Raw genomic sequence first — 13,434 nt, forward strand, 5'->3', positions numbered from 1 at the left:
ACAGACATCTTATTCAGCATTTGTTTTATAACTAAATAAATATTAGGCCTATTACGTGGTTATCTTTCCTAATGTATTTACTTTTTTGCTGCGAGAAGCGCTGCTGTTTTCTCTGGGAGATGAGACGTTTCAGCTTCGCTTCAGCCCTGCTCCGGCAGCCGAACCTGGGACGAGCCCATTCCCTCTTCCCCTCTGCTGACCCGCTCTCCTTCTCACACTTGGTTTGCTTATCTGTCGCTTTGAACTGAACTCCTGATCACCATTTAGTCAGGCTATTTATAGTTTTAAAACTGCTAATTAAAATGATCCATGTGTGGGACTGTTACCTTTTTTTTTTTTTTTGGTTTGGGGGGTGTAAAAAAATAGTGTTAATTACATGGTGATTTATGCATGGTTACTTCACGGAAATTTGCATTTTTGCTTCACTATATATGCATTGTAGAGAGGGAGTTATTTTATTTTGTGTTTTAGTCAGATGTGTGTTATGTGTCCCGCGGCGACTCCCCCAGCCCCTCCCAAGTTTATAACGCTCTTCTATTGTAACGCTCATATTGTGTGTCCCCCAAGACCCGTGTTATAACAAGGGAGCACTGTATTAATAAAGGCTATTTCCTCTTCCCCTCTAATTGTGCAAAGTCTTTGCGGGCTAGTCTGGATTTCAGTTATTAATAATTTATTTTGAAGCCCAACACCTTCCAGGTATCACTAATAACATTGGTGAATTCCTTTCTAGTTTACTAATCCTGCAATTCAGACATCTGGCTCCCTCAGCTCAACCTTTTCCTGTACCCATTCCTCCATCCAGAAAACTTATTTTCAACTAAAGTTTACATTTACAATCTCTTGTCTTCAGCTCAATCTAAATCTGTGCTGGGGGTCCTCTTTTGGGGTCAAGTGACGTTCACTTCCCAACCTTAGAGGCAGACTACGTTGCTTCACCCTCTGAGAGGAAGGTTCCCGCTGGCCAGGGGGGACCCCCAGTCAAAAAACTTTAACAATATTTCGTTTTCCATTCTCCTGCTTAGTCTGACCTCTCTCGATGACTCAGTAAGCCAGGGAGACCTTGGTTCGTCCTCCTATCCTTCCTTAGTTTCCCCTTGGGGGAGTCCCTTACTTCCCTGTCTTGGAGGTCGATCGGTTCAGCCTCATCTCAGCGAGGGCCGTTCTCTGAGTAGTAAAGCGGAAACCCCTATTATGTTATTAATTCACATGCACTTTGTCTTTATTCAGTAGTCCCTTTATACAGGCCTGGTTCCTGCCAAAAAAAAATGTAATCATTTGTTCATAACTCCACAGTGACCCCATCTGGAAGGTGAAGAGGTGATGTTGGTACTGGCTTTCTCTACATTGTTGCGTGCCAGTGCTTGCTTCTGATCAGCAGCCAATTGCTCAGTCATTTCCTGCTATTCCTCGTTCTACCTCAGTGGGGTAACCGCTAGCTCTATCACAGGCAAAAATGGCCCCCTGCTATTTCCATTTCAGAACTGGAAAATGAATGTATTGCCAGTTTGTAGTTCATCCTGTTTTGATGTGGGTAGGAATATTAACTCACTACCTTCTTGACACCTTAGTACAGTTGACAATTTGATAGTTTGATAGAAGATCGCATTACCCCATTGTTTGCTATTTAACTTTATTTTAAAAAATAATTTTAAAAAAGTATCTTAAATGTGCTGGTTAAGCAGCTTCAAGTTTAACAAGACAATTAAAAGCATAAACAACAGAGAACATTTAGTATTGATATTTAAGTGCCAACAAAATCCAGATGTTTACCAGGAAGTTGTCTTAAATCCTAATCCAATTGTGAGTTTTTAATTTTCATTGTAGGGCTTGTGTAATGTGTTTATTATTTGCTTATTTAGCAGATGCCTTTGTCCAAGTGACTTACAGAGACTAGGGTGTGTAAACTATACATGAGCTACAGAGTCACTTACAACAACATCTCACCTGAAAGACAGGGCACTAGGAGCTTAGTGACTTGCTCAGGGTCACACAATGTGTCAGTGGATTTGAACTGGGGACCTCCTGGTTACAAGCCCGTTTCTCTAACCACTGGACCACACAGCCTCAATTATTGTGTACATACCCAAAGAATTTACAGCTCCTTAAATAAAAGCTTATTTTTTCTTGAAATGAGGTAATAATGGCTGTGTATTTTCTATAATGAGTATTGTAATAATAACATGATTATTTGTCAGTTCTTATGAATCAAAAGAAGATGCCTGTCTTCTGTTTCATTGTTTGCTTTAACTGATCTTTTGTAGGACTATGATTGAGAGACAACGGCCTGTATTCTATGGTAAATCTCTGATGACTGTGGCCGCTGTAAATAACATCACCCTTGCCACCTTTGATTTACATTTCTATTCTGTTACACTGGCTCACCGTGAGCACACAGATACAATCAAAAGGAATAGTGGACCATATTTATAAAGGGTGTTTACCAGGTGGTTAACTTTAGACATGGCTAAAAGCTACATGTGTGTAAATTGGGTATAAGTGTGTCTGGCTAAAGGGCTTTCAAGAAAACATCAACAAGCATTCAAAAAACAATTTAAACACTGGTTTACCAATGTTCTTGTAGATGCAAGTGTAATTGATTGCAACTGCACACTGGTGGATTTATAGTCAGTAGTGTGAAGGGTAACACCCAGTCATCCACCCTGTTCAGATTGACACTGTAAAAATATGAACTGTAAAAGCAATGTTGAGTGGAAATGTAAAAAGAAGTGTAAGAGGCTAATATTCGAATCAGCACGTTTTACATTTTGGATCACTGTTAGGACCCTTTAATCGCCTATGTTTGTTTGTTTGTTTATTTATTTATTTAGAGCTTAAAACAAGACAAACAAGCCCTACCCTTGTTTAACAAACTCTGCTGTATTTTGGAGTATTTTTATAAGCTAATAAAAATAACCATATTTTTTAAGCGCAGCTAAAAATTTTACATGCTCGATGAATATGGTCCTTTGTGTTTTGTAAATATACCCAATGTATGCTTATACATTGCCTTTTGTTAGGAAATTATTTAAATACCTTGCAGAACCTTGCTTCTAACATCATGAATGCAAGACCTTTTGATAAATAAATGATTGTTTTCCATGCTGATTAAAAAAAATAATAATAATTGAGATAAAACAAGTCAGAAGCCAGTTGTTTGCATTATGTGATTGGAATGCTGGTTTAAAAAAATGTAATAAATAAAAATCTTACACCACAAGAATGATTTTTTTTTCAACAAACTGGAATGTTATTTTAACTAAAGAAAATAAATAGATTAAAAACTATTAAATAGATGGAACCTTTTATAAATAAAGAAAAGTAAGGCAACTTACTTCAATGCATACAGTATTGTGTTGTGAGGTTTTTTTAATATATGATTTTTCTCTGTTGTAACTAAACTAAGTATACCTATTACAGTATGTTTGATACTGAAATACATGCTCTGTTTAAACTGGGTTGAAATGCACATTCATTTTAGCAGAAACTACAAATACTCTAGATACCACTGTTGAGATTACAGTTGAGGTTCTTTAAAACACCAAATCTAAGGGAGATTGTGTGATTAGTTTTCCCCACAATAACTTTGTGTTAATGCCGACTCGTAATGTTAAAATGGACTAAAGAGGTGAAATAGAGAGAGATTTTTTAAATGTTATTTTTAATTGTAAACAAGGATTACATATAAAATCTGGTTTAAAGTTTTGTGCAAAATGATTAAAATATAATCCTTGATTTCACTGAGTTAGTGGTTCATCCACGTTGGTGCAATCGACCCTAAGTGCTTTAGCTGCATTGTATAGATTTATTTAGAAGTACTCCTCTTATGTCATACCTGAAAGGAGTCATATTTCACTTTTAAAAAGGACTTATTCAATCAGGGGACTCACTAGGTAATTACATCATAACGATACTAGATTGAGTGAAGTGGTTCCGTTTTAGTGCTGTTTTTGGAGCATTCAAATGCTTATGTCTCGTGCTGTTGCCAGGATGTAGAGAAACAAGTTTCTGTTTTTTGTTTGTTTGTTTTTTTAAAACTTCACTTTGTTTGTTTTGGCTGTTATACATAAGCTACCTGTATGCCTGTCAAGTTTCACATTTAGCTGGTAAACAGCTGCCCCATTTGAGAACTGTGCTTAATGCATTTTTATAAAATAACATTTTGAGTAATCATACATTTATGCACACTTGCTAAGAATTTCCCTGTTTTCTTTACTAAAGAAAAACTTTTTTTTTTTTTTTTCTCATAGGTAGCCAAAGTGGAGTGCGGGATGCCAGTAAAAGATCAATGTTTTCAGGTGAATATCCATTGCATCAAGATTACTAAAAGCTAATAGTTACACACACACACACACACATTATATATATATATATATATATATATATATATATATATATATATATATATATATATATATAGATAGATAGATAGATAGATAGATAGATAGATAGATAGATAGATAGATATATATATATAATTACGGTTAAAGACAGAATATTGGCATATCTTAAGATTTACTGGTAAATGTCCGAAATAAACATGATAACACGTTACTTCGGCATAACCAAGTGGCTTTGGCTAATGACTGAATGTCTCATTTTTGCGCATTGTAAGGCTTCAGGAGTCCTGTGCAACTCCCAAGTGCCACAAAATGCTGCAATAAGTAAGTAAATATATCTATTGTTTAGCTACTGTCTTTCTGGCGTTTTGTGTCATAACCAAAGTGTGATTTTCTGTTGAAAAAACGAAGGTCAAAACTACTGCGTGTTTGGAATACAGTATCCTTCAGCACCATTGTAAATTGTTTACATGTACATTTACCAGAATGTTGGTTGTTCTACATACAGTACAGTAAGTGGATCACAATATTATTCAGTACCATGTTAAACTAGTTTAAATTGCTCAATTGTGGATTACTGTAAGCATGTTAATGATTATTTTGTTGATGGAAAAAGTGTATACAGAAATAAATAAATTGTTAAACATTGTTTTTTGTTAATTGACAATTTATATGCAGGAATAAATGCATTCTTCAGTAAATCTTCGATTAACCTGTAAATGTCTGAAAAGTAAGGATGCACCGAATCCAGGATTCGGTTTCGGTTTCGGCCTGAATACTTACTTTTTGAGCAGGGTTCAGATTCAGCCGACTACTTAGGATTCGGTGAACCGAATCTGAATTCTATATCCACCCAGACGCACATCAATTTTAATACATCCCTCCAATGTAGTTATTTTTATATAAGACACAAATCCGATATTGAACGTAACTGTTGTATTTAATAACAAGAACACATTTGATGAACTCTGTAGTAGCTCTCGACTCCCTAAATTGCTTGTGGCTCATGCAAGAAACATGTCACGCAGCTGCTGAATGCAAACATACCCCTGTATGCAACAGCACATTCACATCACACTTTTCACGGAGTAAAGTTATGCAGTAAATATAATATATAGTAACGACCAAACTATTGTAGACTTTTGTGCTTTGTTGCTTTGTCTTTCAAACGTGTTCTAGAGATCATACTGATATTTTAAAAAATCGATGCACAGACATATATATTTTTTGTAGCTTTACAACTGTTAGATGTGCAAGACGTTGAACAGTATGCTTTAGTAAATAAAATGTTACGTTATTGCAGTGTGCCAATACAAGTTGAACCATTTGGGTACTGCTGTGTTTTATTAAAATACTTTAAAAACTATTTCATAGCCTGTTTGATATATGTTACGTAAAATAAGGAAATGCATTCATAAGTTATAAAACAGTTTGTTTAATATTAGAGGCACCTTATTTTAGCGGTTGCCTCTGACGATGGTTCCACTTGGATTTGTAGCTGGACTGGGGTGTTTACGCCTCAACCTGTGTAGCTTCAAATTTTTGTTATTCTTACTGTGATTGGCTGCAAAGCCAACAGGGCTTGCCAGAGATTGGATAAGGTTTGTTGGATTGGTTTTACTTGTGTACAGTTTCCTAGTAACTAAAGACATTGTATTCTGGGAGATGTAGATGTTGGTGGAAGTTTTAAGGGAGGCAGGAGGGGAGGCAGACAAGCTGTGCAGTAAAATTGCTATGCATATTTTTCTGCATTAAATTTAAATTTATGACAATGGTATAACTGCAGTGTATAAAAATGAAAAAAAAAGAACCTTTTTTTTATGTACACAACAGGTTTAACACTAGAACAACCAAGGCAGTCATTTTGACTGTTTCTGGAGTTTGAATTTAAATTGCAGTGCATGTGTTTAAGATACAGAGCTGTGCTTTCCTAACTTTTCCTAAATATATGTACTAATCACGTAGCTGCAAAAATTAGGGAGATAACTATTCCAACCAGGAGTGGCCAAATTGACCTCTACATATAAAATATATTATAACAATTAAAAATGTTGGTGTTATTTGTATTTATCAGCCGGGACTTGCTGCCATGTATTGAAGTTATATCAATCTGCATTCCTCTATTGAGCAGTCTTCTGACATTTCTATTGTTTCAATGAGTGTCCTGATAGCCCATCAATCAACCTTGACAGCTCACGCCCGGCTGTCTGTCTGCACTCTGGTGGTCACTTATTTTTCTAAGAAATTCATTGTTACCCCAATACACATTGAAAATGGATCATGGAAAAGACACAGGACAGCAAAGCAGTGTTTGGAATTACTGCAACGTTTACCAAACAACAATTCTGATGCAGCAGAGACAGACAATGACAAATCTGGGTTTGCAAAGATGTACCTTCCAGCAGCAGTGACAGTGAGGAGGATGCCAGTGAAGTGGGCACACGAGATCCCATGGCAGCCTTTGCAAGGATGCCGGCCACTTCACCTGCATCAGCCCTTGCACCTGATCCAGCCGTTACTTCATCTGAGGCAGCGCTTCTTCTCCAGCAGTTGCACCAGCACAACTGGGCACTCAAGAGGCTGGTAATGATGGCACTGTTTAGAACACTATAAAGCCTGGTGTTGAAGCTGCAGGTAGAAGGGGTGAACAGAACAGAAGGAATTTCCAGGGCCCACGGCATATGCAAAACACAACATTGATGAGAGCACATTGAGTGCTTTTCGCCTTTTGATTGACAAGCATACACTTCATCACATATAGCGTTGCAATGAAGCAAACTAACAACAACTAAACTAACTACTACTTCACTAACAACTTCAAGATGTTCCCTGGTCAATGCCCTTGGAGGAATCAAAAGGTTTCATTGCACTAGTATATGTCTGTGGAGCATTTGGTGCAGAGGCCTGGGTTGCTATTGATAGCTGTGCCTAATGTACAAAGACAGTCTGTGGTAAGTGCACTTTATATTTTGAAAAGCACAGGATGTGTGCAGCACTTAGACTTTGTAAACGATTGCAAATGAAGCCTGTTCTGTTCAAATGTTTATTTATTCATGTCATTTTGATTATAGTGTGTCTGTACATAAACGCATGGCTTCGGTTGCGTACATGTGCTTTGTTACGTAGCCAATATAACATAATTTAATTTATATATTTTTTTATACTTATTTACATTGTTTCAGTTGTACAGTTTTGTACATGATATACCTGTATCATTTTTTTACGTTTTTTGAGGTTGCGTTTTATGTAATATGTCTGTATATAAACACATTTCTGTTCAAATGTCTTGTTTATTTACAATGTTTCAGTTGTGTATATGCTTTATAGGATGTTCCTGAATAAAACTACAACTTATATTCAATTGTTTGTACTTTCATTATAATATTTATAGTTTTTAATACACCGGTCAAGTTGACCGATCATGGTTGTTCTAGTTATGCCTATAAACATGGCCGTTCTAGTGTATATATATAATGAACCTATAGTACATCACTTCACTAGTCAAGGACATGACGTAAATGATGTAAAGTTTGTAGTATTAGAACAGCTAAAATTAGACAATGCTACATATAGAAGAATAAAAGAAAATAAATGGATAAATAGACTGAACACGATTATGCCAGCAGGGCTCAACAGAAAAGAGTGAACTAATTAACTCCAATAAATATATAACATTTAAATAAAAATAAATAAACCCAATTAATTCAAAAGTTGTGCATGCTGATGCGCTGGGGAGGCCAAGTTTATATAAAATAATGTTAATTAGAATGAATACAGAGTTAAAGATATAAGTAAAAATGATGTCACAATATATAGAACACCATTACATCATGTAAGAATAAATCATGGATTTGAATATAAACAATAACAAGTAGTTGTCATGCCATCAAAAACCTATAAATACCTCCAATGTTTTGATTCAAACACATGTTCCCTTGTGAAAGATATGTATATAATATATCGAAACGTTGGGCAGCTGGCTCTTTGAGCTGGCTCTATATATATATATATATATATATATATATATATATATATATATATATATATATATATATATATATATATATATATATATATATATTATATATATATATATATATATATACATACACACACACACACACAGTGCCTTGCAAAAGTATTCAGACCCCTGACCAATTCTCTCATATTACCGAATTACAAATGGTACATTGAAATTTCGTTCTGTTTGATATTTTATTTTTAAAACACTGAAACTCAGAATCAATTATTGTAAGGTGACATTGGTTTTATGTTGGGAAATATTTTTAAGAAAAATAAAAAACTGAAATATCTTGCTTGCATAAGTATTCAACCCCTGTGTTGTGGAAGCTCCCAGTTTGCACCGATGAAAGAAATTGCCCTAACGAGGACACAATTACCTTACCATTGGCCTCCACCTGTGAACCATTAAAGTTGCTGTCACATTTTCTGGATAAAAACCCCACTGTTGAAGGATCATTGGTAAGGCTGTGAATCTGAAGGAAAATGAAGACCATAGAGCATTCTACAGAAGTTAGAGATAAAGTAATACAAATGCATAGATTAGGGAAAGGGTACAAAATAATATCCAAGTGTATGGGTATCCCAGTGAGCACAGTTGGATCAATAATCAAGAAGTGTAAGCTGCATCACACCACCCAGGCACTGCCAAGAAAAGGCCATCCCTCATAACGCAACACTCAAACAAGGAGACTTGTGACATAAGCCACAGAGAGGCCAACAATCACTTTGAAGGAGCTACAGAGTTCAGTGGCTGGGAGTGGAGTAATGGTGCACCAGTCAGCCATATCAAGAGCTCTGCATAACACTGGCCTGTATGGGAGGGTGGCAAGAAAGAAGCTGTTACTCAAAAAGTACCATCTGAAAGCACGTCTGGAGTTTGCCAGAAAGCATGAGAGTGACTGTGAGGCGTGTGAGTAAAAATTGATTTTACAGACAGCGATTTACGTGTAAAAAAATTAAAATATTTATTTAATATTACACGGAAAAGAAAAAAAACAATAAAGAAGGATGTGAGGGAGGGAGTGCTGGAGTAATCAAAAATAAAGGAACGGAAGCCTCTTAATCCTCTTCGTGATCTGCTCAATCCAAAAATGAAACAAAAAGGAATAAAAATAGAAAAGAGCAAAATTAGTAAGGCCACCGTCCGTAATTAAAAGTAAATAACACAGTCCACCCCGCACGTACTTCCCTCCAGCCTTTTTTTCCCCGCCTCTATTCCTCAGGACCAACCCCGAACACAGTAGCACGTTCCCTTTAGTATGCAAACCCCACCCCGGTAGTCAGTGGATCACCAATCCCAGACTGACAGGTATCCTTAACTTCACTTGACTCCAGTGGCTGGAATTTACATACTCGTACTTCTGCCCCTCACCAAGGTGCCGCCCCTCAAAAAGATGACTTTTGTCATGGTCACAAGACCTTGGTAAGGGAAGTCCCTAGTTGGTTTGATGCCTTCTACTGTTGGGAGGCTGAATTGCAGACCGAAACCCCTTTGACTCATCACAGTGACCCAGCTGCGATGTGGGAAAAGGTTTTGTGGTCAGATGAGACCAAGATCGATCTTTTTGGCCAAAACGCAAAGCGCTATGTGTGGCGCAAACCTAACACTGCCCATGCCTCAAGACACACCATCCCTACAGTGAAGTATGGTGGTGGCAGCATCATGCTGTGGGGATGCTTCTCATAAGCAGGGACCTGGCATCTTGTTACAATTGAAGGAAGAATGGATGTAGTAAAATACAGAAAAATACTGCAAGAGAATCTGCTTCAGTCTGCTAAAAAACTGAAGCTTGGGAGGAAATTCACCTTTCAGCAGGACAATGATCCCAAGCACAAGGCCAAAGCAACACTGGAGTAGCTCAAGAACAAAAAGGTGAATGTCCTACAGTGGCCCAGTCAAAGTCCTGATCTCAATCCTATTGAGAATATGTGGCACTATTTGAAATTTGCGGTCCACAAGCATCGTCCAACCAACCTGAACAACCTGGAGCAAATCTGCCAAGAAGAATGGGCCAAAATCACTCCGACACTGTGTGCAAAGCTGGTACATACTTACCCCAAAAGACTTAAAGCTGTTATTGCAGTGAAAGGTGGCTCTACCAAATATTAATGTGTGGGGGTTGAATACTTATGCAAGCAAGATATTTCAGTTTTTTATTTTTCTTAAAAATATTTCCCAACATAAAACCAATGTCACCTTACAATAATTGATTTTGAGTTTAAGTGTTTTAAAATAAAATATCAAACAGAACGAAATGTCATTGTACCATTTGTAATTCAGTAAAATGAGAGAACTGGACTGTTGATTGTACTATAGCCCAAAACCAATTTGACAAATATGTTATTGTTTGCACATTAGTGTGATGTGCCACAGTTTCAAGTCCATCTCACATTTACAGTTTATTTCAAATACTTTTGTGGCTTAATATAATAAGCTGGAGGTTCTATTCCAATTGAAACATCCAATTGCATGTTTCCTATAATAACGGCATATTTCTTGTATTATAGTTTGGGTGTGAAATGCATTACTCATTTATTTTATTTCACAAACCATTCTGGACCAGAAATGGAAGCGTCTGGAAGTTATTTCACTGTAATTAACTTATATAAAAAATGATTTACTGTTGTTTTTTTTTTAGTAATTTCCCCCATGACCTAATTATAGTTTTTATTTATTTATTTATTTATTTTTTTTTTTTAAGAAAGTTACTCCCGAACTGTGCAAAGCCAGGTTTAAGGGTGTCAGACTTAAACTATAGTACATTCCTGTAGAACAACTTATGAATGTAGCTATATATTTTGTTCACATTGTAAGACCATATTAACCATAAGTTATTATATACAATATATGTTTTTCTATCTTGTGTCTTGGATTAGTGGAATGCTGATTCCACACTTTGAGATTTGATCCCACTTACAGTACAACATTTCTAATTTAGCTGATATTCATTTAAAATACTAAATGCCGAAATGCCATTACTTCTTAACAATTAAATATGTATTTGACTGTAAGATAAGAAAAAAGGTAAATTAACTACTCTTTATTTATTTATTTATTTTACAAATCCAGGTTTCTGTGGAATACAGTTATGCTTCTATACAGTAGCAATTGCAATACAGACAAAAAAATAACTGAATGTTCTGCATTCATGAATAAGTATTCCTGAGATCCTGAGAAATAATTTTGCCATAACCATGTCTAGCTATCGATCTTTATCATTTTATAGAGTGACCTATTAATTTAAATGCCTTCATGGACACTGTTTTACATGTGAACTAACTTTTTTTTTTTTTAATTACTCCTTTCACAGGTTTATGGTGAAGAAACAGAAAAAGAAGACTGAACTGATTTAATGATTATGCAACACAAACTATCGGCATTTTGAATATTCTGTGTATATAAAACATACAGTATTGAAATAATATGATATTTTTATAATGCACATGCAAATAGATATATTCATAGGCTGACCTGACCATGCAGTGCAAAACATAACCTTCAGTTTCAGACATGTGCTATTAATAATTTTTGCAGTATCAATGTTTCATCTAAAATATCTCGCATAGGACCCTTTTCACAAAAATGTACTGTAGATTTGGATTGCTTGCTCTGAACATGCTTCTGAAGGATTTCATTTTGTACTTACTCTTAAAAAATAATGTTTTTAAATAATTTTGTAATCACTAGTTTTTTGTGTTAGGTTTACCCTGTAATTACATGTATATTCATTGCTGCCATAAATATCTTGCCTTTTCAAATCACATGCACTGTCTAAACCATGAAAATTGATTCACAGCTGTTTATTTACAAAAACAAACACAGCCCAGATTGCTGTTCCAGACGTCATTGTGTGAACTTAACAAAACAGCTAAACCACGAAGGGATCCTATACAGTCATGTCCAAACATCTGACATGGTGCCTCAATAAGAAAGACAAATTACTCATATTATTTATTTCTTAGACGACAACCATATCCTTATTATATTCATGTTAATTTTAGTTCAAAACATGTTTGGTTTTTTTTTGTTTTTTTTTTAAAGTGCAAACAAACGGCTTTTGCTACAGTGGGAGTTAAAAGCAACAGTAAGTCACAAATGTATTAAACAGTTGACAAAAAAAAATAGTATTCAGCTTTAAACTTTCTGTTTATATGAAAATCAAAATAACAAAGTTATAAACAATTACTGTACTCAGGATATGCAAGAAATAAATGGTAATCAGAATGAATATGTGATTTGTATGGTAATGGATGATCATGTATTTAAATAAGCATCCAGCTCAGAATAATGAGGTGGGCTGTATTCACATGGTATTTACTAAAGGATGTTCCTATCAGTGCACGCAAGTGATCTAATATGTGCGAGTATGGGAACCAGGCTTTAACAACAAAAAAACTCAATATATAATGCACAGTTCACAGCCTACCTCTGTAAAGAGCTTTCTGATGGTGGTCCACTATGAAAGGCGCTATATAAAAATAAAGATATTATTATGTATTATTATTGATTCTATTTCTTATGACTGTCCAGAACACTTAGCACTTTTTCTTTCGTGAAAACTTGATAGCAGTCCGGTCATTAAATGATTCTAAAAATTCAGACTTTCAGCCTGTTGAAATCCAGTGTAAGACTGGTCTTCTGCATTTCTTTAATTTTTTCCAGCACTCTGCTATCCAGTCCAGCCATATATAATCATGGAATCCACAGAAAAAAAAAAAAAAAGTTTAATTGAGATAGTGTCTTTCATTTCCAGTAAACTCAAAATACATTGCTTTGTGCTATGAAATACGCTGTCATAGTGACATTTTTTGTTATAATCGTTCATAACTGCAACCATTGCACTGTAAGTCAGACGCACCTTACCATCAAAATTACTAATTGAACAAAATCTTCTGGCTAACTATTTTCTGTGTTCCGCATCCAACTTTTGATTCCGTGACATCTTCAACTCACTGATTTAAAAAAAAAAAAGTTCTAATTCTGCAACCTTTAATCAATAATGCCTGTTGATGCAGAATCCAGTGTAAGAAAATGGGTCTTCTGCATTTCTTTAATTTTTTCCAGCACTCT

General features: G+C 35.5%; 1 protein-coding gene across 5 annotated transcripts in view; it reads left to right on the plus strand.

Annotated features, from left to right (window-relative positions):
* Positions 1 to 12,777, plus strand: part of LOC121314344 (uncharacterized protein C8orf34 homolog) — a 150,807-nt gene extending 138,030 nt beyond the window's left edge. For 3 of the 5 annotated variants that reach the window (XM_041247484.1, XM_041247486.1, XM_041247488.1), the window contains one exon: positions 4,251 to 4,339. In XM_041247484.1, the coding sequence (XP_041103418.1) occupies positions 4,251 to 4,327 (77 nt within the window). In that variant the 3' untranslated portion in view covers positions 4,328 to 4,339. Of the gene's footprint in view, positions 1 to 4,250; positions 4,340 to 11,674 lie in introns of those variants that run through there. The other 2 variants (XM_041247485.1, XM_041247487.1) reach the window with 1 other exon arrangement.
* The last annotated feature ends 657 nt before the right edge of the window (positions 12,778 to 13,434 follow it).

The sequence above is a fragment of the Polyodon spathula genome, chromosome 4 (assembly GCF_017654505.1).
Source record: "Polyodon spathula isolate WHYD16114869_AA chromosome 4, ASM1765450v1, whole genome shotgun sequence".
NCBI lineage: Eukaryota > Metazoa > Chordata > Actinopteri > Acipenseriformes > Polyodontidae > Polyodon > Polyodon spathula.